General features: G+C 37.2%; 1 protein-coding gene and 1 long non-coding RNA gene across 5 annotated transcripts in view; one reads left to right on the forward strand and one right to left on the reverse strand.

The window, feature by feature from the left end:
• The window catches only part of RNF180 (ring finger protein 180), a 71,164-nt gene extending 54,342 nt beyond the window's left edge, over positions 1–16,822 (forward strand). For all 3 annotated transcript variants that reach the window (XM_062612304.1, XM_062612305.1, XM_062612306.1), the window contains exon 7: positions 13,614–16,822. In XM_062612304.1, coding sequence (XP_062468288.1) covers positions 13,614–13,819 — 206 coding nt within the window. In that variant the 3' untranslated portion in view covers positions 13,820–16,822. The remainder of the gene's footprint in view (positions 1–13,613) is intronic.
• A 120-nt stretch (positions 16,823–16,942) lies between these two features.
• Positions 16,943–24,093, reverse strand: LOC134160377 (uncharacterized). Of its 2 annotated transcripts, XR_009963534.1 has the most exons (5): positions 23,966–24,093; positions 22,686–22,793; positions 20,323–20,429; positions 19,455–19,517; positions 16,943–19,043 (listed from the first exon to the last, which is right to left on the reverse strand). It is a non-coding gene; the product is annotated as an uncharacterized LOC134160377 (long non-coding RNA). The 2 variants fall into 2 exon arrangements; XR_009963533.1 differs by lacking the exons at positions 22,686–22,793; positions 23,966–24,093 and having other exon boundaries at positions 20,323–21,546.
• Between the last annotated feature and the right edge of the window lie 187 nt (positions 24,094–24,280).

The raw sequence follows: 24,280 nt of genomic DNA on the forward strand, positions 1-24,280 counted from the left end.
CCCACTACCTCAGTAGGTTGCATCTACCATGTCCTTTTATCTAATCATTCTTAATAGAAAGGGGCGCTCCATTTCCTAAATGTTGGGTTGTTTGAAGAAATGTTATAAAAGCTTTTAATAACACTTGTTAATACATTTTTATATCTGTCTTTAAAATTGAGGTACAACACTTTAAAATCTGCTTTATTCAAGATTCTTGTTATCATGATTACAGTTAGATAGGCAATAAAGGAAAGATATTAACATCTCTGAAAATTTACAGCTACAGCATTACATCAACTATGTTTTAAGTTCATAGTTCTCTGTTTAAAAAAAATGATTATACTGGCTTTCAAGTTTCTGATGATGTGACCTATCAAGAAAAGAAACAAAATAGGTGTTACTGAAAATACCAGGTCAGCATTCATTTTAGCTCTAAAGTGTGATGCTGGACTATAAGAAGTCTCTCAGAATAATCCTTGTATCAAGCTATTTTTTCCCCGAGTCCTCTTCCATCCTTCCTTACTGCACTTTTTTCTTTCTGTTAATTTCCTTACTTCCTCATTTCTTTAAGTTGCTTGTTGCTTTGACATACTACTCAAGACTTCAGCTGTGGGACCATGCAATGCTTCTTCACCAGAAGGCTTTCATTTTTTTAACCAGATCCATCAGATTTTACAGTATAGCTTGTGGAATCACAAAAAACTAATCTGCACACATGCATTTCTCACAAGATGCATTTACAGTCTACATTACACATCTACATTACAGTCTTCACAGTAAGTGAATTTTCTGCCTCAAGGAGACACACATTACTCAGAAGTGTTGTCTTTGAGCATCTCTTATGCTTATAGTACACTAAAACTGAAAGCACAGAATCTAAGTACTGCTGGTTGAGTGTGTCTTAGGTCAACTGCACTGATGGCAACTTTGTCATTTTGCTATTTTGTCAGCACTTGCACCCATTTTCCTTGCCCACCAGTCCTTTCAGCTCCAACAGGTCACTGGCAAAAAACACAAGACTTGATTTCTTGATTCAGAGGCCCCTTCTGTCCCCTGGTGCAGCTGTGCTCCAGCTGTCCTTCAGTCCTTCATTTCTGCACCTCATCAAGCAGAAGTGAATCTGAAAGAAAAATGAAATAAAATAGAAGGGGAACTTTAAGGTACAAAGATCAGTGCCACAGATGTGTCTTAAGCTTCAGCCCTAACAGCACTGCCACTTTTTGTCCCTGCTGTTTTGCCAGCAGTGTTCTACAAATTATTGTGTAAGTATCAATAGCCTTGTGTCCTGGGTTCGTCTGTAACAGTTATTTTTCTTCTTCTTAGCAGCTGGTGCAGGACACCTTGTTTATCTTTTAAGCTATTTTGCAGAGGCAGCTTTAGAGACTTCTTCAGACCCACAGTCCCATTAGAAAGGATATTTTATAGCCTTTTCCAAGTCCTGAAGACTGCATCCAGGGCTAGGTTGTGTAGGAGAATGATGCAACTCACTCTTACAAATCATGGCTGCTCAGTCATCACTATTGGTTCATCAGTGCATTGAAGGGAACCAAATTTTAGCTAATCTGATTGTGTCATCAGGATTGTTTGTTTCCATCTAACCATGATATTAGAAGACAGTTGTACCAGGAATATTGATAGCTATAATTACGCAAACAAGGATTGTGATAGAATGGCTATGTCAAAAAAGCATGCTGTATCATTTCCGCATTTATTTCTCAACACGTCCTTAAATGAATATTGGACTGACATCCTTAGTTCTACTTAGGGAGCCAAGTGTTCATACTGGCTTGAAAAGCAAATTAAGAACATTAGAGACCTCTTACAAAGCCGTGGTCCAGCAGCTGTACTGGAGGGACTCAAATGAACTTGAAGGGGAATTAGAGGCATCATCCTTTTCACCTTGCAGCTTACAAATTCCTCAAGACTTTTAAGAAGGTTCTTTTCTGAAGATGCTTGAGAAAACATAGCTGTGTTCATGATAAGAGGTAAAGTCCGATCATCCATTAATAGCTAGTTAAAAGATACCAAACAAAGGATGGAAATAAGTGATTCATTTTTCTCACTGGAGAGACATTAGAAGTCTAGTCCTAGATGGATATATGGTACAGTTTGTACTATCCAGCATATTTGTTACTAGAAATGCAGGACATAACATTTGCTTACATTACTGAAATATTTGGGAAAATAAAAATGAAAGCCAGGTTCAAGCAGTAGCAGAAGACTGAGTGATCTTTAGCAATGTTTACATTAGTTTTGTTTCATAGAAAAAGGAGGTAGTAAACTGGATGGGTACAAAGAAGATAAATAAGAACGTAATTTTTAAATTACTTCCAGTTGAATAATATGTAAATAAACTAGAATGCTTCAGCCAAAACAAGAGATGACGAAAGAGGAGTGATAATAGAGGTAATTAAAATCATGAGAGTCATGGCAGAAATGAACGGGCTGTTGTTATTCAATGTCTTATAGTAAAAGAACTAGAGGACAGTAAATAAAATTATCATTAACCCAGAGCATGGCTTCAAATAGTGGCAGTTTCTTGGAAGAAAGTGGAGTAAAGAGTATTAAAATCAATAATACCACACCTGCCTGTGAAGATTCTTGAGCTGCAAGTCCCTGGGAGCTGAGAGAGAATACCAGGGATGTATTGCAATATGCTTGGTCTGTTCTTATGTTCTTTCCTCATCACTCACCAATTTGTCATTGTTTGACCTTGTCAGGGAAAGAATGAGAGTGTAAGTAGACCTTTAGCCTACCCTTACTATGCCTATTCTTATGAGATATCCTACAATTTTATGGCAATGGTGTTTTCTATTACAGGTTTAACTTAGGCGGTGTAAAAGGATTTTATGCATTTATCAAGTAAGGTTATACAAATATTTATTATTTACCCTCTAAAGACAACTGAGAATAATACATAATCGTAGTTAGACCACTGTGGGTAAACTGAATTGCTAGATTTTTGAAGTGGTAGTCTTTCATCACAGAATCTGTTTAGAGCATAAAATATCTCTTGATCATTATTTTTCATGTTTTGTGTAAGATTCTGCTGAGACTATTTCAGGTTACGACAGGTGTCTTTGAGCAAGTGGAAGCAAAGATGCCTTCTGTCTTCATCACTGGCAGGAGTTAGCAAGTATCTTTCTATACACTTCTAGTGGAAGTGAGGAATAATCCTTGCCAGCTCTGAAAATAGAATGGCAAAAAGATTGTGGCCACTGAGCACTGGTAAGTAAAATTGGTTGTATTCCTAATTAGCTGTGAACTAATTATGTTCAGTAAGGATATTAGCAGACGTGCTTCCCTAGCATACTCCTCCACTCCACTTAGCACTGAAATGCACTGCGTAGGAGAGCAGCTTGTACTGAAGTAGCCCTAAAGAGTCAGTTTTACTGGTGTGAGCACATCGTTACTTGGAAGTTCAGTTTGCGTGGTGTTTAGTCCTTTGATTTGATGCCTCGTAGAAATCCCATTTGCTATAAGAATAACAAATAATTCTTGGCTAAGAATGAATTGTAAAGATATCAGTTGGCTTCATCACTATAGATGAGTTAATAGAGAAGTAAGTAGGACAAATGTGTATATTGTTTCAGAGGCCTACCATGCCTATGATTTCTGTTTCATACATCTCTACCTGCAGCACAGGGACCCACACCATTCCAAAATTTGGATATGAACACAAGTTCAGTTTGATCCTAAAGCATTTATTGGGTAGAAAACTCCTAAGATAATCAAGAAGCATATGGTAGTTGCATAGCATAATTATAAAAAGTGAGGCAACATTTTGGGGGCAATGTAGAGTTTTGGAAACCCCTAAAAGTGGAAAAAAAAACTGGAATTTTAATTTGATGGACAAAAGATGAAGCATGAAAGTACTCAAGATGACATGTGAGAATAGTAAGCAAGAAAAGGTAATAGTATTTTTATTAGATCAGAGCCATATTAAGTATACCTGCTCAAAGAAACAAGAGATGAGCAAAGAGCAAAGTCTAGAGACCTTTGGTGACTATCTTAGGTGAGTAGGTAAAGGTGGATGTTTGAAATGGCGTCAGAAAAAGTTAGAGTTAACCACCATAACACATTTGATGAAGGATTAAAGGAAGGATTTTTTAACAGTTCATAAACTTAGTTTTTAAAATTTAAGTAACTTCTTTCTTGATAGCCTTTGAAGTAACTTTACTTCGGGAAAATTTATCTTTAATTTTCAGTTGAACATATATGAAGGCTTTTCAGACAGCTTTTTCTGTAAAACCTTGGTCAGCACCCCAAACACTGCACCAGCAGATTTTCAGTTCAGAAAAAAGGTGCCAGCGTGCTCAAGACATAGTCTTGCACTTCGTATTTTTTTGTTCCTGGGAGGAATTAATATTTCTTTTGTTTGCTCAGATGAGAAGTAGGGTTGGCATTCGCTAAAGCTGAATGTGAATTTGTTCGAGGACAATGGCATGACTCCAAGATAGGTCATTCACCAGTTTCTCTGGGGGAATTAAGGGAGGCATGTTGCCAGACAGCTCAACTTGCAAATAAACCAAATGCTTTGTGTATTCTATATGAAAAAGGTACACACAGCCTTCTCTTACAGAGTGGTGTGGTGGGGCCCTGAAATGTCCATCCTGTCTATTGCCCCTAACCTTTTCTGTCAGACAGACCCTGATTTAATACAAGTAGAGACAATTCATAAATTTATTTTTAAGAAAGTATTTACATTACTGTTATCTTACAGTGTTCCACTAAAACTGGCTTAAAAGATTAAAGCTTTAAACACTGAAGAACTTACAGACAGCAGTGTATAGCATAACTCTGCAAAGTTTTATTAAATAACCTTTAGTGTTAATATTATTTTTTTAGCAAAATATAGCAAACTTGCAAGCCAAGAAATACATTATCTAGAGCAAATTGAACAGTATGCCAAGTAGCATTCACATTAGAGACATCAGTATGAGATCCTTTTTAATTCTATTTCATACTTATTCGGTCATTTTGAGCTACTGTATTAAGCCTACCTATAATATCAGTAGATTTTGCCTCTCCTTACTTTATACAGTAGCAGTTCAAACAAATGGAGCCTGAAGAGATTAAGTGTTTAGGGAGGAGTTATAGGGAAGACTGAAACTAGAGGGCAGTGATGCCATTACAGCAATGATACAAAATGTTAGATGCTCTTATGAGGATAACTTAGCAAGAGTTGCTGACAGCTTAAATGTAGTATTTGATCATCTGGAAAGATAAAAAATGTAAAGAAAACATAAACTTGCAACATGATTTTTAGAAATGTTCAGTGATTAAAAGTAACAACAGAAGAGGTTGTTGATGGTGAATAGAGACCATTAGATTTGCTGAAGAGACAGAAGAAGAGACATGGAAAATAGATAAAAATTAGTAAGAAAATTCACAGAGTCAAAATATTCTTAATACTTTTTAAAATTTGTTTTTCCTGTAAACTATTGATGCCCGTACCATGGAAATCAGATTCTTTAGGTTGATGCTTGAGATTCTCTCATTCTTGTTGTCTGCACTATCATAGCAAGGAGTGAAGTTGTCCAAAGGTTAAATTCACTGTTACGATAGAGTTTATCTACTCTTTATGTGAACAAAAGTGATTACAGATCCCCATCTTAAGAAAAATACATGAAAATTGCTGTAACTATAATATGTATGTCATCAATATACAAATTAACTTACCTTTAAAATTAAAGAAAGCTACTTACAGTCTAGAACGTATGAAAACTGTACATTTAGATCCATTACATGATCTTACATGGAGACCATGAAGCTTCATTTCCTGTTGCAAATAGGACAAGGAGTGATGGTTTTAAACTAAAAGAGGGGAGATTCAAGCTGGATGTGAGAAAGAATTTTTTACAATGAGCATGGTAAAACACTGGAACAGGTTGCCCAGAGAGGTGGTGGATGCACCATCCCTGGAGACATTCAAGGCCAGGCTGGATGTGGATCTGGGCAACCTGATCTAGTTGAAGATGTCCCTGGTAATTGCGGGGGGGGAGGTTGGACTAACTGACGTTTGAGGGTCCCTTCCAACCCAAACTACTCTATGATTCTATGATACCAGCAGCAAAACTCTATGGATCACAGTCACAACAGGTATGGTGAAAGAGAGGTCAGTTAAAGAAGCCAATGTTTTATTTATTCACAGAGCTAGTTTGCACCCTGAAAAACAAAGACACACATTTCAATTGCTGTATGTTATTTTTGTATCATCTGTATATTTTTTTATTTCATTACCCTTCATTGAATTTTGAAGTAAAGTGGTTTTAAAGTAAGAAAGAGAGTAGGTTTTGCTATAACTCATTTTTTACAGCTGTAATATGGTGTCCTGCCTGTTTTGTACTTTGTGTGTTATGGTTTAGTGGAGAAAAGAAAAAACAGACAAATAATTCACTTGGGTTACTTAAAAAAATAAATAAATCTGCTTGCAGGCTGGCTTCATGGCTTCCACAGATGAAAGACATTTACATTGTGAAATGTGAGATTGTTTATTCCTGGTTTACTATGTATCCCAGCACTTAAACTAGCCAATTAGCTTGTATTTGTGACTATTGATAATTATAGAATAATATCACAGATGTTTGGACAGAGTATGTTTTCTAAACTCATTTAGCCTTCCCACAGTCCTCTTGCTTCTTGATTCTTCCAGGGAAATAAACATCCCAAGACAGAAAACACAAGTTTTTCTAGTTTTGTTTTGAATTTATGAGAGGGAGTGGGCACAAGTGATCATTGAATATTGCTCATAAAATTGGTAATAAATTTCATATTTAATAAATGAAAATGTTAGTTATACAAAATGCTCAATGTAAAATGCATATGCTGGTGTTAGTATTTTGTCATTCATTTTTAAAGCTTTTTCTTGTTTTCAAATAATGTGAGTCGTCGATAGTTTATAGAATCATAGAATCATAGGATGGTTTGAGTTGGAAGCAAACTTAAAGATCACTAGTTCCAAACCCCTCTGCCATGGGCAGGGACACCTTCCATTAGACCAGGTTGCGCAAAGCCCCGTCCGAGCTGGCCTTGAACCCTTCTAGGAATGGCGCAGCCACAGCTTCTCTAGGCAGCCTGTTCCAGTGTCTCACCACCCTTCCAGCAAAGAATTTCTTCCAAATGAGTAATCTCTTTCAGTGTAAAACCATTCCCCCTTGTCCTATCTCTACAAGCCCTTTCCAGAGTTCTTGTAGGCCCACTTAAGGTACTGGAAGCTGCTCTAAGGTCTCCCCTGAGCCTTCTGTTCTCCAGACTGAACAAGTCCAACTCTCTCAGCCTGTATTCGTAGGACAGGTGCTCCAGCCCTCGGCGCATCTTCTTGGCATCCTCTGCACTTGTGCAAGCAGCTCCATGTACTTCTGTGTTGGGGCCACAGAGCTGGACACAGTGATCCAGGTGGGGTCTCATGAGAGCAAAGCAGAGGGGCAGGGTCACCTCCTTCAACCTGCTGGCCAGACTTCCTTTGATGAAGCCCACAGTACAGTTGGTTTCTGGGTTGCAAGTGAACAGCGATAATTCACGCTGAGCTTCTTGTAACTCAGTATCTCCAAGTCCTTCCTCTGAGGACTGCTGTAAATACAGTCTCTGCCCAGCCTGTAGTTGTACTTGTGATTGTCCTGGCACAGGTGTAGGACCTTGCACTTCACTTCGTTTAACTTTGTGAGGTTTGCACAGGCCCACCTCTCAAGCATGTCAAGGTCCCTCTGAATGGCATCCCTTCTCTCCAACATATCAGCTGAATCACACAGCTTGGTGTCATCAGCAAACTTGCTGAGGGCGCAGTCATTCCCACTGTCCATGTTGCTGACAAGATGTTGAGCAAGAGCAGTCCCACCACCGCCCCCTGAGGAGCATCAGTCATCACCAGTATCCATTTGAATGTCAAGCCATTCACTTAAATATCAAGCTGTTCACTTGAATGAAGAGCTCTCTGAGTGCAACCATCAAGCCAATTCCTTATCTGCCAAGTGTTCCCTCCATCAAATCAATGTCTCTCCAGTTTAGAGACACGGATGTCATGTGAGACAAATACCTTGCACAAGCCCAAATATGGTATCAGTCACTCTTCCCTTATCCACCAATGTCATGACCCCTTCAAAGAAAGCCACCAAATTTGTTAGGCACAATTTGCCCTTACTGTTGTCTGTCACCAGCCACCTCCTTATTGCCTCTGTGCCTTCACATAAGTTTCCAGGAGGACCTGACCTGTGATCTTGCAGATACTGAGGTGAGACTGCCTGGCCTGTAGTTCCCCAGCCTTCCTTTTTTTCCCTTTTAAAAAAGAGGGTTATGTTTCCCCTTTTCCAGTCAGTGGGGACTTCACCAGACTGCCATGACTTCTCAAATATGACAGATAATGACATCCACCAGTTCCCTCAGGAGTCATGGATGCATCTGTTCAGCCCTCATGGGCTTGTGCACCTTCAGGTTCCTTAGATGGTCTCAAATCTAACCTGCTATAAGAGGTGGTTCTTCATTCTCCCAGTCCCTGTCCTTGTCTTCTGTGACTTGGGCAGTATGGCTAGAGCTCCTGCTGATGAAGACATGCAAAAAACTTCAATTATAAATAATCTGTACAGAAATCCAATGAGCCGTACTTGAAAAATATCACATCTTCATTTCCTGCCCAGAGTAAAATTGTCAAATCTTCTTGTCAAGTGTAAATATTGTAATTGTGATTGAAAGAAATTTGGTTTATTTCACAAAGAAAATAGTGAATATAAAAATGGTTTTAGATAAGATTATGTCCAGTTTAAGTACATTTTACATCTAGCTGTTCTACAGCCCAACTGCTAGTATGAAAGTAGGACATGGATTCTGGGGGTGGAAAAGGAATGGAGAGAGGTTTAGGCCACCATATAAGTTTAGTCAAGTATGGATGTAGTGTGCTGGCAGCCAGCGGGAGCCCATGGTGAAATCAGAAGGGCAAGAGCAGAGAAATATTCGAAGAGCAGGATAAGTGAGAGGAAAGTAGAAAGGAGTAGGATAGCAAGGAAGTTTTGGTAAGATGATTGGACTTCACAGTGAGAAAAGCCTTGAAAGGTGATGTTAGAAGCTTTAGCATAGGAAATCCGGAGGTTCTGGTGTGCATTCTGGGGCAAAAGGAGTTTGGAATTTGAGGGCTTTCTCTAGGAAAAAAATGAGATTTTGACTTCTGAAACAGTAAGGGTGTAGAGTTGATGTAGGTGTAGAGCTGATTTATCTGAGGCAGGAGGGCAGAGAGGTTCAAGCTTTTCATGTGGGAGCAGGAAAAATGCTAAAACTCTAGACCTGAGAAGGATGGTGATTGGCTTCAGTGGCCTTGTTTGGGAAGGAACTGGATGCTCTGCAGACTTAGGTTTGGTGGAGGGCTTGAGGCTGAGTTAGAGCTTTGGACATGAAATCAGGAGTCAACGGGACATGCTTGCAGGCATTCACACAGGCTAAGTGCCATCATCCCATAAACATCTCTAGCAATACATGCTTTTTTCTTTTTTTGGAAATACAGATCTCACAGCTAATTTTAACTAGGAAATCTTGTAATTTAGCTATTAGCATAACCAGAACGTGATGCCGCATGATGAGCATATGGGAGAAGGCTGGTGTTTAAGCAAGAAGTTTTGGGATGATACCATATTTGTGAAAGCATTATAAAAACAATGTATCCTTGAAAAAAGTACAGCATGCTGTGAAAATTTGACCCATTTCTCCATACCATCATCAGGTCTGCAGATGACAGCGAAGTGGAGGACTGGTTGGTAGACTTAGTGACAGGGCTACTATTCAGAGATCAAGACAGGTTGGAGAAATGTGCTAAAACAGTAAAGAAGGTGTTTCAATACATAAAAGTCCCTTTTAGCAGCATGCATAAACAGACCAAGGTAAAGGATGGAAAATGATATAAAAGACTATCTAGCAAATGACATTGAATTGTTGTTGGAATCCCACAAGAGTCTGCGTAGGTCAGAACATTCATATGTGTTTTGAAAAAGTGATACATATACAGCTTGATGCAGTTTATTGGCGATACTGAATTATTCAGTTCACTGATTATAGTAAATATGAACTTGCCAGCTGACAGTTCTCTTGATCAGCAGCCTCAAGGAGATAAGAGAATCCACTTTCATCAGGCCTGCAAAGGACAATAAATTGAATGACAGGTTGATAAACTTAGCAGCAGTTGTCACTGATAGAAACTTAGGCAGGCCAGAGAAATGTGCTGAAAGGAACCTTGTGAAATTCAACAAGGACAGTGCCAAGTCCTACACCTGGGAAGGAAGAGGCCCTGGCAATGAGACAGCCTGGGCACTGACAGCCTGGGGAGCAGCTCTGTGGAAAGGACCTGAGCATCCTGATGGAGAGCAAGCTGCACGTGAAGTGGCAGCGTGCCCTGGCAGCAAAGGCAGCCAACAGCATCCTGGACTTTATGAACAGGAGCATGACGTATGAATAGCAGTAGATGAGGAAAATTTTCATCCGCTGCTACTCAGCAGACAACTAAAATACTGCAATTTTGCCCTTTCCCCCTCCTCCCCTCCACCCTAATACAGGAAAGGTGGCAGTAAATTGGGTAAATTGAAGCAGGTTTAAATTGAATAAATTTATGAAGGTTTAGTAAATGGACATCAGGATGCTCAGGGTCTTGGAGCACCTAACCTATGAGGAGAGGCAGAGGGAACTGGCTTGTTCAGTCAGGAGAAGGGTAGGCTTTGGAGAGGATCTCCAGCCAGCCTTACCACATGTATAAGGAGACCACCAAAAGGAGAGACCAGCTATTCACAATGGTGTGTGGCAGGAGGATGAGAGATAATGGATATGAGAGGTTCAGACTCAAAGTAAGAAAAACGCTTTCACTGTGAGGACAGTCAAGTGGTGGAGCAGATGCCCACAGAGGCTATGCAATCTTCACAATACATAATATTGACTATGACGAGCTGTAAATGTAGCTACTGCCACTTAGGAAAAGAGGTCTGGGTAATGCTGTGATTAGTTTTCTGAAAGCATTCAATGCACAGCCAAAAGGTAAGCAGGAATTATTAGGATCATAGCAAAATGGAAAACATTATGTCATTGTCTAGATTTGTGGTGATACCACATCTCCAATTTTGAATATAATTTTCATTACATCATCTCAGAGAAGGATAAAGCAGGGTAAAGGATAATGTGGAAAAGATGATCTGAAGTATGGAAGCTTTTCCGTACAAAGGAAATTTACAAGTTTTTTCTTTGAAAAGGATATTACAGAAAACAGCTGAAAGAGGTCTGTAAAATTATGAATGGCATAAAGATGTTTTATGAAAGATTGTTGGCTATCTCTCAGAGGCATTCTTGCATTAGCAATTATATCAGCCATTGTAGACAGGGCAAAGGAATTGGTGCTGAGGGCCAGATGCCCACATTTGGATTTTAGAGAACAAGGGCAAGTGAACTTCAAGTCCCAAGGGCTGAATGCCCATTAGTGGTTGAAGTGTATTACTGGAATGTATAAGAGCTCTTGGAGCTTATCTTCTGGTTTAGTTTCCCCTGAAAGAAAATAAATTTTTTTGTTCTAAGACTTCTCCACCAAGGGACACAAAGCTCAGCCAGTGGAGGCAATGAGATCTGGTTCAGAAGCGTGCAGAGTCACATGTATGGAAAGAAAATCTTATCAATGCCTTTTTAAGACACTGTTCTGAGCAGAGATTCCAAATCACTAATATCCTAAGTTGCTGGTTGCTGCAAGTGCACGTATGGGAAGGCGTCAGCCTGTCCTTGCCTTTTTTCTTGTCTTTCAGTAGCTCTCTCTGTTACAGCTCGTAATCAGAAAGAAGAGACTGTGTCAAAATGACCTTGGTACATCTTATTACCTAAGAACACTTGTTTTAGCATAATTTAATTTTACATGAGCACTTACAATGTAAATGGTTGTTATAGCTTGCATATTATTCATTTGGGCACATTTTTACAGTAAAATTTTCCATCTCTGATATTCCTTAGCAAAATAGCGAAATGAGGTCAGTCCATTTACAATACTGGGAGAATATCTTTGATTGTTTGTACTTTTATTTTGAGTATTGCTAGTACCTCAGCAGGAGGTTGCTGAAACTTTGGCAGGGACGCATATAACAGATGTGCCTATTGATGCTTTGGTGAAAATCCTTTTTGATTTGCATGCTTTGGTGGCTATAAAAGTGTGACTTGAACACAACATTGCTTTTGTTATCTAGTAACAAGTTTCCACTAACAGCCTGCCAGACTGCTGGCACTGTGCATGCATATTCATGTGATTGGAGTGGAAGTTCTTGCTCAGAATATAGCGACATAGCCATGCACAAAAAAGTTTAGTAAAATTTGTTTTAACAAATACATGCCCATGTAGAAAGCATTTAGGGACTGTGTTCATCAAATAAGATAGGGTTTCTTTTTAAAAAAGGAGTAAATATATTAGAAGTAATTTGAAGCTCCCTCAGCTCTCCTGTTTCATAGTGCAAACCGCTATTCCATGTTTTGAGGAACTCTACAACTCTTAGTTGTTATCCACAGATGGCTAGAATCACATGTAAAGACATGGCTTATTTCCACTCTAGCTGGAGGGAGAGACATTTGGAGGTATTTTTCATGTCAGAATTTATTAAAGATGGTAGTTGCAGTATGGACCATAGAGTCTGCAGTAATATTTATGTATGATCATACAGGGTTTCTAAATCTGATACTTGGTTTCAGTACTGTACAAAAGTTTGGTAATATACTTCAATTCTTCTTTTTGTTAGCCTCTGTTGAGTCCTGGAATTCAGTTTACATAATAATTCTACTGTTGACATTTTCAGCTGAAGCTTAATCAATTTACAGATGGTAAAAAAGACACTATTTCAGCCACAGAATATAAATATATATGTAGTAGCTTTACTCACACTCAGGGAAGCCACAGGGATTACATATGGTATAGTAAGCAGTTGCTGACTGTATAAATGCCTTTAATACAGCACCAACGATATTTCTGTGGCTTTCTGTATGAAGAGCAATTAGAGAATAGCTGGTTTCCTAAACTGAAAATGCTCTTCTTCAGTGTATAATAATTACATTACAGAGTCTAATCTGTCATAAACTCAGTGCAGGTTTGCTTAAGGTGAGTTGCAGATGTACAAATCAGGGGTAATACTTGCCCAAATCCTCTAGAAGGCGATGACTAACAAGTTAAAACTAATGTAGCTACATGTTTCCATAATTCTCTGATTATCCCTTTTGATCCAAAAACAGCCTCTAGCATTTTGTTTTATATCTACATTAAGTATAGAAATAAATAAAAAGAAAGCACAGATAGCAATATTGACGCAGACCCCCCAGAGAGTATAATATACACTGATATTCATTCATGTGTAAAAGGCACAGTTAATGACACGCATTAGTATCATTCATATCATAAAACGTAATGCCACTTCCGAATTAAATGTAAAAATTAGAACGTAATAAATAAATCTAGGTTTCTAATTGATAATAATGCTTTAAAAGTGTTAGAAAAGAAATTAAGAAAAATAACAGGTTTGAAATTGATGTAAGTTTTGAAATTAGCATTTTTGAAGTAAATTCAGTCTTGGCAGGGTTAACTTTTTTTTTTTATCAGTCTCATTGCTTTTATACAGAATTTTATCTTCCAGTTTGTTTTTTGTCAGGTTTCCAAAGACGTTCAGATACTGTAACAAGGAGGCATTTCCCACATGCTGCTCACAGAATGGACTACATGGACTTCGAGGATGATAGCCGTGTATGGCGGTTTGATATGGACATGGTGATAATCTACATTTATTCAGTCAACTGGGTAATAGGATTTATTGTGTTCTGTTTTCTTTGTTATTTCTTTTTCCCTTTTAGTCTGTAATAATCACAGCTATGGAAAAAAGCAGTCATGTGAACCACAATAATGTGAATAGAAAAAACTTGAAGAAGGCAAATGCTTGATACTGCATTTTTGTCGTTCAGAACTGTAATAGACTGCATCAAGCATGCTGTGAGGCTATTTGATACTTGTGCTATGTGTGACAAAGTACTTGAGTTTTGTTCCAAGTATAATGTGAATTCTAGATAGTACTTAATTTAGTGGGAGTTTTGCCTCAATTTTGGTGGAAACAGGGTTTACCCCTAATGTATAAAAGAATTACTCAGTAGAAATATGGAATACTGTGCTTAGGGGGATTCTGTCTACTACAAAAGAATATGATCCATAGAGTCATTTTGGGGTTTGACTTTATGTTGACACACTTTGCTCGCTCATCGATGCTTCAATTCCTCATACATCAAAGCAATAAATATGCTTCCCATTTATAGTCAGATCTTTAGGGAGCAGGGAATTATAAGCAGTGCTGGACCATGCATTAACAGACATTTATGACAGCTATTTCAGTAGCCCAGATCCTGACGATTGATAGACCTGTCAGCACTCTACTGTGGAAATATGCTGTACTCAGTGCCTGCAATTTTGAGCCTATTAACCAAAAAAGAAGTGATTCTGCACATTGTACTGACAGTTTATATTTCAGCAAATGGCAATCAGAAGGAATCAAACAACCCCAAGTCCTACACATTAAAGGGACCATTTTTGTGCAGATTTCCAGAGTAGCACCGCACCTTTTCTTACCCATCCCGATGAATGTGTGTGGATCCAGCAAGACAGCTAATGGAGGACAAGCAGCAGGCCTCCTGGCTATGATGATGTGAGACACTAACCCAGTAAATATTGGAGAAAGGAGCGTTCTCCAGTGTAAGAGATCAGTACCATTATTGAATTGCTGTAACTATTTGGGGATACTCTCAAGTGTGGGCTCACCAGGACTATGCATCTCCAGGGAGATCACATAAGAGGACACAGTATTTATTTGCACCTTTCATGTGAAACAATTCTAAAGCACTTTATAGTTACTCTATATAGAGATTGCTGAGATACAGTAACAAACTGCAGCCAGTTCAGCAATCATTCTATACTTGCTGCTTTACACAGTATTTCAAATGAAAGTGAAAAAGCATCTATTAAATGATAAAAAGGACATTAGAAACTATTGTGGGAATAAGGTGCTAAAACATAGTACTAGAGGCTTACTTTTCAGGAAGGTACAAGGCCATTTTTATTTCTAAGGGCATGACCCTACAAAGTACAATGTGGTTTCATCTTGAAAAGCATGTGAGTATATGTATGTATCTGGTATGAGGATTTGTGTGGGAGACCTGTGGTTTTTCAGTAGGTGGTGTACTCCCCTGTTCTAGCAGAGAACAAGGAGAAATGTGTTGTGGAAGGTGCCATCTGCCAAATGTGATGAAATGAATTTGGGGATTTTATTAAGCATGTACTTATGCTTCTTTACTGGAGCAAGGCCAATATGGTCAATCTCTTATAGGCTATAAAGGGATTAGGACCAGAAACTTTTCACTTAACCTGAAAAACAGCAGTAAATCAGCTACTAATATTTAGTTTTACTACAGGCTGCATAAAATAATCTCTTTGAGAATATATGTATCAAATTAAAAATTACAAGTCTAACTATGCTAATTAGACTAAATAATTCTTGGCATCTTTTTAAATATGTGTGAACTTACAGATATACAACAATTGAAATTCACCATCACCACATAGTCATGTTTGTGACAGTAATGCATTTTCTGTAATTACAGTATTATCTAGTTACTTTGTCTCTATCTAAAGATGATTGTCTCTATTACTGGTGGCATTAGGCATAACATTTTAAAAGCTTTAAGATTGCATTAGAGCATTCGGTGATTTTCCCTCTTTATGTTGATACAAACAAGTCTTTTAAAAGCTAGGGGTTTTAGGTCATAGGCTAATGTTTGCTTCATGCATATGTGTAGGTTTGTATGCTGAAATATTATCAATAATTTTAAACACCTTTCTTATATATGCCAGGACTGGGATTTTAACTGCAGTTTTCATTTGTCTCTCTAATTTTATGAATTTACTGCTCCTGTCTCAGCAAAGAGAAGGACTGATTCACCTGTTAAGTTGAAATTGCTTCTACCTTTGATATCAGAAAATGCTAAAATAAAAATAAAAACGTCATGAAGAATTAATTTAGCTGACATAGTCTGAAATTCCAGTAACAATGTAATTTAAAATTATTTAACCAGGATGTCTGATAAAACAGTATCCTTAAGTAAAATATTCTAAAATATATTGAGACATAAGAAACATAGGTACTAACTAATTAGATAAGAGTTACTCAGATAATTTTTAACAGCACATTACTATGGTTTTATTTTGAAAAAGGCAACAAAGGAGAGTAAAAAGTCCAATGTAATATTGGCCCCTTTTGTACAGGAAGAATTGATGACACGGTGGCTACATTTTCCTAAATTTAATAGGTGTGACAATTTTGTATGGCATTTCTAACTGTGTAACTCTGCCTTTCTTCAAAGCCTAAACAATAAACTGTTACTTGGACTATATTGTTTTATTTTATATTGATTTTCCAAGAGATAATTAATTTTAAAAGATTACAAATGTACATAATGAAGACTTGCAACTCTGGGAGACAACCTCCATGGGAAAAAAAAAGCATAGAGTGGGTTGTACTTTTTTTTTCTTTATTGCTTTTTTGAGATACATACTTTTGTAAAAATACAGTAACAATTTGAAGGCTTAGATCTGTTTTTTCTTGAAGTCTGCCTGTAATATGCTGTCAGTATCTGTGGGAACAAGAGCAGATCTTTTGTAAGCAATTTTCTGGTTAAATTGATCCTGCTCTGATCTGCTTGTCTTTCTTATCTATAATACTATTAAAATGTTTGGAATAAAATTTGAGTTGTTTGTAGTATTTTGCAGTCATTTCACTAGATTTTGTGTGGTGGAATTAAGCTTTAATATTTTTTTCAATCAGTGCCTTGTTTGTTACCCTGTGTGTTCTTTACCTGCTTGGGGTGTAGCTAGGGTTTGCTGAATTTTTTACTACTGTGATTAACTCTTTTCATACTAGCATCCTTTTATTTGTTTCAGTACTTCCCAGGAAGCAGTCAGCTTCTGTCAGAAATCATCTAAAGTCTGGGTTTTGTAGAGGTAAACGTTTGAATTCAAATTTCCAAAAACACTTCCTAATTTTGGGTGCCTCTATTTGCATTCCCAGCATGAGGCCTTCCTTCTAGAGGGGCCTGATGCAGAACTGAAAATCAACTTTCTCCAAAATAGTTCTTTAGGACTTTTTATGTTGGGAACCAAAGGATGATAGAAGTTAAATATACCTGCTTATGATGGACTTCAGCAGTGATCCAAATCTGAGCGGAATCTATAAGAACCATAATTGTAAGGTTCTAGATTAAACCCTAAAATGTAATATTTAATTTAGGATATTTAGCTTTTTGCTTGATTATATTTTTACACAGTGATTTCTTATTTTTAAAAAGTACAGTGTTCCTAAAAAAAAGGCTGAAGTATGCATATTTCATATTTTGGTTCCCTAAAATCTATAGGACAGACTTCATCTGTGATATGCACTGGAGAAAATGTGCTGAATAAACTGAAAAATCTAATCTGAGGAATGTTTTTGGGCAGGTCAGCAGACTGACACTGTAGAACAAAAATCTCAGGGATCACTTCTCAAGGAAAAGCTGTCAGCGGGACAGAGTTAAGTACAAAACCATGTGGCTTTATCTTGCCGTTTGAATGCTACACAGGACACTTTCTACTTACTTGGATACACAGCCTCCACTGGCACTTCAGCATCAGCTTTTATCCTCTACACCCAGGTGGCCCATACAAGTCATTGGAAGTTATCCAGAGGATCTGATGGCAGACATTGATTTTCCTTTTTTTCTTCATTAAAACATTCCTGAATATTGACAGTTTTATCCAGTTTTTTTGATTGAATTGTGACTGCTGAACTCTACCCAAGGGAGACAAGATGATGTGCTATTATTTTTCATTACTTTTTGCCCTTTGGGACTGATCTTCCATTTCAGTCAGTTGATGCACTGAGACATGTATGACATACTACCCTGAAACTCTGAACAGGATTTTTTCAAAATTCAAATATATCTGTAAGCACTTCCTTTAATATTGTAGCAACAGTCAGTATCCTGTGTGCACTTAACTAAGTAGGTTTTGAGTTGGAAAGATATTCTAGACTCAGTACTACAGCATATCCTAACCCAATACTCCTCAGGCACTTGTCAGCAGTGTTGCTTTACATCAACAACATTATTAATGTCTGTTCTACTATATAAAATTTGGAAAGACTCCTTCAGCTTCATGTCCTCAACATCTCAGTACTAATTAACAAGTGAAATAAAACTGTTCCCATGATTTCTAGTTTCATGTTATACAAGTGATACGTATCACGATGATACTGTATTGGTGATGGCTTGTTTAAAGTTAGTTTCATTTTAGGATGAAAAAGCTGCATTAACTATATTTGGGATTTTTACTAGATATAATTGATAATAATGTATTCCATTTTCCATCAAACATTTTCAACATTCAGTTGAAATATTTCTACATTTCCAGAAATGCATTAAAATGTAATCAGGCAATCACTTAAAATATACTCCACATGTAATCTTTTATCCTCAAACAAGACGATGAAACAGAAAAAATAAATGCAACCAATAAAAAGATTATGGTAAGTCATTTGATACTGATACAGCATTAAAAATTCATTATTTAAAATCATTTTTACTGTCATTAAAAAAAGTATTAAAATGCTAATTATGTAATGTACTCCAGTGTTTCTGAGATGGTCAATGAAATTCACACTGAGTAGAAGGGAAGTCTTATGTAGCCTTTCTGTATTATCTGTATAAAATGGAAAATGCTAGCTATTTACATAAAAATCTAGATTACCATCCTGTTCAATGAAAAGTGAAAAATGATACTTTAAAGAATCCTATGTAATCCAAATCTCCCTAACATAATCTGTGGTTTGGGGGTATTAACTCTTCTTATAATTAGGTTGCTACCCAAGGAATATTGTTTAGACTTGCAATCAAAGTGTGAAAATAACTGAAATGCACAAAACTCTGTCCTAAATCCATGCAGATTATAAATCCTTGGGGAGGTACATAAATCCAGAACTCATTGCCAGTCATAGCATGGCATCTGATAGTGCCTGAAAGATAACACGTTGCAATTAGAAACATATGAGGAAAGAATGTGTTTGCCTTGCAGATGGCTCTAGCTAGCTAATGTATGCATTTCAGCTGTCAGAAGTTAAACTAGTTCTAAAATAATTTGAATTAGACTTCAGGGAAGGAAGAATATGCTAATTTTCTTTTATATCTTTCCAAGCAGGGAATGTTTGCAAAAAGTTGATGTACAGGCAATTTATAGACCTGTCTTGTTCTATCTTAAAGAACCGGACCCCTCTTTTTATCTTTTTAAGGAATTCTGAATTAAATGAACATAGGAGTTAATAATTAGCTGTATGGTTGTGGATTTTTCCAATGTATATAGTGCAGTTTTACTTGAACAGCAATTACATGACCTACAAAATTATCTGATATTTTTGTATTATACTCACCTAGGAGTTAAGGCTCCCAAACTCATTTTTATTTGTCATCTAGATTGTCACTTGAATTCTAAACTACAAAAAAAGACATGATGGCATTAAATTACCATGCTACGCTGGTAGTTTTCTTTAATTCTGCTTAAGATGGGAACATAGTGTAATGATAATAATAGCATAAAGTCAAGATACCCCTTCTTTGCCTATCTATTATTCCTAAAATGCCTTATTTCAGTGTGATTTACAGGTCAAATTCTCATCATTTTTGATTTCTAAAACCTAGTTCTTCAGAACTTCCATTTTCCATGTAGATTCTAGTGGCAGCAATGCTCAATGTGCAAAGCACTTAGAGCTTTTTAAGTGAAAGGCACTTTTACAGGAACAAGATGACATCTAAATGCAAGTACTACAGGTTATCCAACAGGTTAGTGCATGTTTTGGCAACAGTAACTATATTATCATTATTACCATAATTTAAATCAAATGACAGCCAAATTGCACATGCATGTCTTCCATAGATGCTAACAATTCTTCACTGATTTAAAGAAAAAAAAAAATGAAGCTGGTTTAGCATGTACTGCTTCACAGGAAGTTTAATATTAGACGTTTTTCAGCATTTGTGTGTGACCCACTGATCAAAAGGAGATTTCTGGAACTAGTCTCCAAGTACTGCTTACCTAAGTACCATGAGCAGGAAAAGGAGAAAATGTCTAAACCTTTAAATAGTGCAGATAGCAAATTGGTTCAGGCAACAAAATATAAAACACAATGTAATTTATTAACATTTATCTGAGTCTTTTTACTTACAGGAAAGATGAGTTTATTTAACATCTAAGCTTTTTAACAAATATAGTTAAACCAATCCAGTAGTTATTGCACAAACCTGAGTCATGATCATCAGTGATCAGCAATGTGATCACAGCAGTCATTCAACATTTTTTGTACAAAAGGATGCTGCTAAAGACTGTTGAACTCTCTCTCTGAAAAACACTATAAGCATATTTCAGCATTATTTTGTAAAAACAGCACAAATGTAATAGATGACTGAAAAAAAAAAATGTATTGAAATGACTGACATTTTAGTCAGTAATAATGAAGGACTTGGAGCAGAAAATGTCAAGTTGTAGAAAAGAGAGTCTTCCAAACAGGTAAGGTTGAAGTTCTGAGGCAGCAATGAAAGTTGTCCACCAGCCTCTTGTTTATAACCTGGCGTTACAGACAAATCCATTCTCTCACTAGGCCTTTTTCTGTACCCACTGCAACAGCCATGCTACACCTGAAATTGCTGTGCTCTGCTCCCCTTGTAGTGCAGGAATCCTCACACAGACTAGAGCCAGCACAGTTGGCTGCATGCGCTACCACTTGGCATGAGAAGTCATACAGATGGCAGGAAGCATGGTCAGATGACACTGCGAACTGCCCATACACTGCTGGAACAGGCTCTTGGTGACTGTTAAAAACATGGAAAATGAGTGACTGCACCTCTCCAAATATTTCTTCTGTATTCCTAGGAAGGAACTGTAATGTAGAATGAATTAGGCCTATATTCTCCAAAGGCCCTGAAGACCTAAGACCCCTTAGAACAACAGTATCCGTTACGTATAATGATACATGTTCTTATCACTGATCATGGTAGTTTTTTTCTACAGATCAGTTACCAGAGTGCTTCCAGGAAAAGGGTTTAAACATATGATCCTAGAGCCAAAATTCCCCTTGTTGATAGCAACTGCCCTAAGGACTGGGTGATAACATAGGCATGTGAGAGGGCAACACTTTACTGTCAAGTGAAAGAAGGCTACTATATTACAGTTGGACTTAATGATCTTAAACATCTTATCCAACCTAAATGAGTCTATGATTGTATCTGAAGTTGCACACATTATTAAGTGCAGAAGATGGAGTTTCTAAGTTTCTGTTTCACAGAAACTGAATCTTCAAGTTACATGCTTTAGCTGGGGGTACATGGGTGAAGGGGAAAAGGGGCAAATGCTGGTCTTGGATACACCTTTTATGTTTTAGTTTTTCTCCCAGTCACTATATGACATTCTGAATCCCATTACCTTGCACTTAGCCTTTTCTAGATAGAGGGAATTCTATTCAGTTTCAAATTTCAGTTCCCTTGGTAAGTGTCTAACTTGAAAATTTGTTGGAGCAAATCCAGAGGAGGCTACAAAGGTGCTCAGAGGGCTGGAGATCCTCTCTTAGGAGCACAGGCTAAGAAAGCTGGACTTGTTCAGCCTGAAGAGAAGGCTTCTGGGAGACCTTAGAGCAGCTTCCAGTGCCGAAAGGGGGTCTACAAGAAATCTAGAGAGGGACCTCTTGAAAGGATATGTAGGGACAGGACAAGGGGCAATGACTTTAAACTGGGAGAGGGTAGGTTTAGTTTATATATTAGGAAGAAGTTCACTAATGTGACGGTGGTGAGACACTGGCACAAGTTGCCCAGGGGAGCTGTGACTGCCCCATCCCTGGCAGTGTTCAAGGCCAGGTTTTCCCTGGCTTCAAGCAATCTGGTCTAGTGGAAGGTGTCCCTGTCCATGATGGGGAGGTTGCAACTAGGTGATGCTTGAGGTCCCTTCCAACCAAAATGTTCTATGATTCTATGATCTATGATGTATTGGAATAAATGTTTTCCCTTTCTATGTTAATTTATACTGTTTGTCTAAGCATACACCTGCAATCATTACTGTGACTTATGTTAAGTATTATTATGAGCGTGCTAGTTATTTTTTATTGGAAACCAGCAGATTTCTCATTTACTTTTATATTGGTAAATATATTGCTAATTTAATATTATAAAAAAATGTATACATACTACTACTTTCAAGTAGTGCAATCAATAATACCTATGGATGAATAGGAAAAATTGATTAATAAAGCCATTAGCAGAAGTCAGTTACTAAATAACTGAACATTTGTTTCTCAAGTTTTTAAACACCTTTTACAAAAACAAATATGTTTCTGTTGTCAGATAATGGATGAGTGCAAAATATATACACATCTCAAATAAATGTTTATAATAATGAAACTTTTCAACTTTACTGTAAAGAAAATGCAAAATAACACTTAACGTAATTATGCTGAATGTTCAGTAAGAACTTGCTGTTTGACCTTACCAGTTTATACGAGATGCAGTTTTTAGGTACCGTGTTAGGCTTGATGCTGTTTATCACCTTCAGTCAGAGACAGAGCTGCTGCAGTCCTTGATGAGAGCCATGGGAACATGTGCAAAACCTCCTCTCTCACCATTCTGAGTTGTCATGAGTGTTCATTTTCTGGGAAATGTGACAAGTCTTTCCTTCTATGCCAGACACTGCATTTACTGATGGTTTTTTACTGTGCTTTCTTCAAACGCTTGTGGCAAATTTAAAAAAAAAAAAAGTAATATATGTATTTAAAAAAATAGAATAAAAATAAGTGTATTAACTACTGAGCATTTAAACAAATGTTATCTGATTATATGGTAACTCTGATATATTCAATAAACCCTTTAAACCCCACTTTTTATTATAAACTCTTAAGTTTGATAAATATCCAAATTTCATTATGACTAAGACCACAATTGTGGAATTACTCTTTGTTCAAATTTTTGAACTACTCATTACCACATCACTTCTCTAGTCTCATGCAGATGAGTTGAGGCTAAGCTAAGCTTCAATTTAATTATTACTGCTTTTTGCTGGAGATTTCATACATGCCAGGTACACACAGTACCGTTTTAAGTCTTTGCCCTCAAATTCACAGTTTTATTATTATTTTTATTTTCTATGATAGGAAAAAGATGATGTGGTTAAATATGACAAATAAGGAGGGAGCCAATATGGGATTAAGAGGTAGAATAACCTGGCTTGACCTGTATGCGTGTATCATGAAGCCCATTAGAGAACCCCAGCTCACTGTTCTCATGAGCCATTTAAAGTAATGTGGGAGCTATATCAGCTTTCGAGAGGCAGTGAATAGGATGACTCTTTGCTGCACCAAAAATTCCTGCTGGACCAGGATCAATAAGGAAAGGAATATATTAATTAGACTGCTTTTATTACCCGTCAGGAGATACTTGTGCTAGGAGTAGGTCCAACAGAAAAAAACAAAAGTTACATTTTGTCATTGGCTTTTCAGAGAAAAAAAATGAGAATAAAGCAATTCACACAGCTATATGGACATTTAGAAGGGGAAGAGGAACTTCTGTTTCTCGCTGAACTTTGAGACAGTATGATATACTTTCATCAGAAATTATATCATCACTGCATTATCTTGAACCCTCCATTGTGGAATGCTGATAATGTTTCTAGGTTTTGTTCTGTGGCTTTGACCTGATTTCCTTCATACTTTCTCAAAACAAAGCCATCTACTCCCAACAGAATTTTTTAAAGCTTTACAAACATGGGATTATAAATCACTTAGGGTTTAGCTAATGTTAATGCTTTGAGGCAGACCTTTTTTGTGCTTTTCAGCACCATTCATAGGATCATATAACCCTTTGTCTGGCTTATGTAATTTAGATCAATGCAAATGGTTTCAACTACTTTTGCTTTTCACGCCATTCTTAGAATCGAAAGGATGTAACAGGTACTTATCCCAGAATGTCAGGTAGACTTCTCTGTACTATTCTGGAAGAGATTAAAATGTTATTTCTTATTGCATTTACTACTAAGTGACATCTCTGCCTCTCTGTACATTTTAAAAACCATAGATCATATTCTTAACTTCCTGTCTATGAAGGAATAAATATTCTAAATTAAAGCCATCATTGCAAGTTCACAAGATGAAACATATGATACCAAAGAAATGCAGATTTATATTCATAGGTTTTATGTGTAGAAAAAATAGAGCAAGATGCA

This window comes from Pezoporus occidentalis, unplaced genomic scaffold (genome assembly GCF_034315485.1).
Source record: "Pezoporus occidentalis ecotype Australia unplaced genomic scaffold, CSIRO_AGI_Poc_V1 ctg16, whole genome shotgun sequence".
Lineage (NCBI taxonomy): Eukaryota > Metazoa > Chordata > Aves > Psittaciformes > Psittacidae > Pezoporus > Pezoporus occidentalis.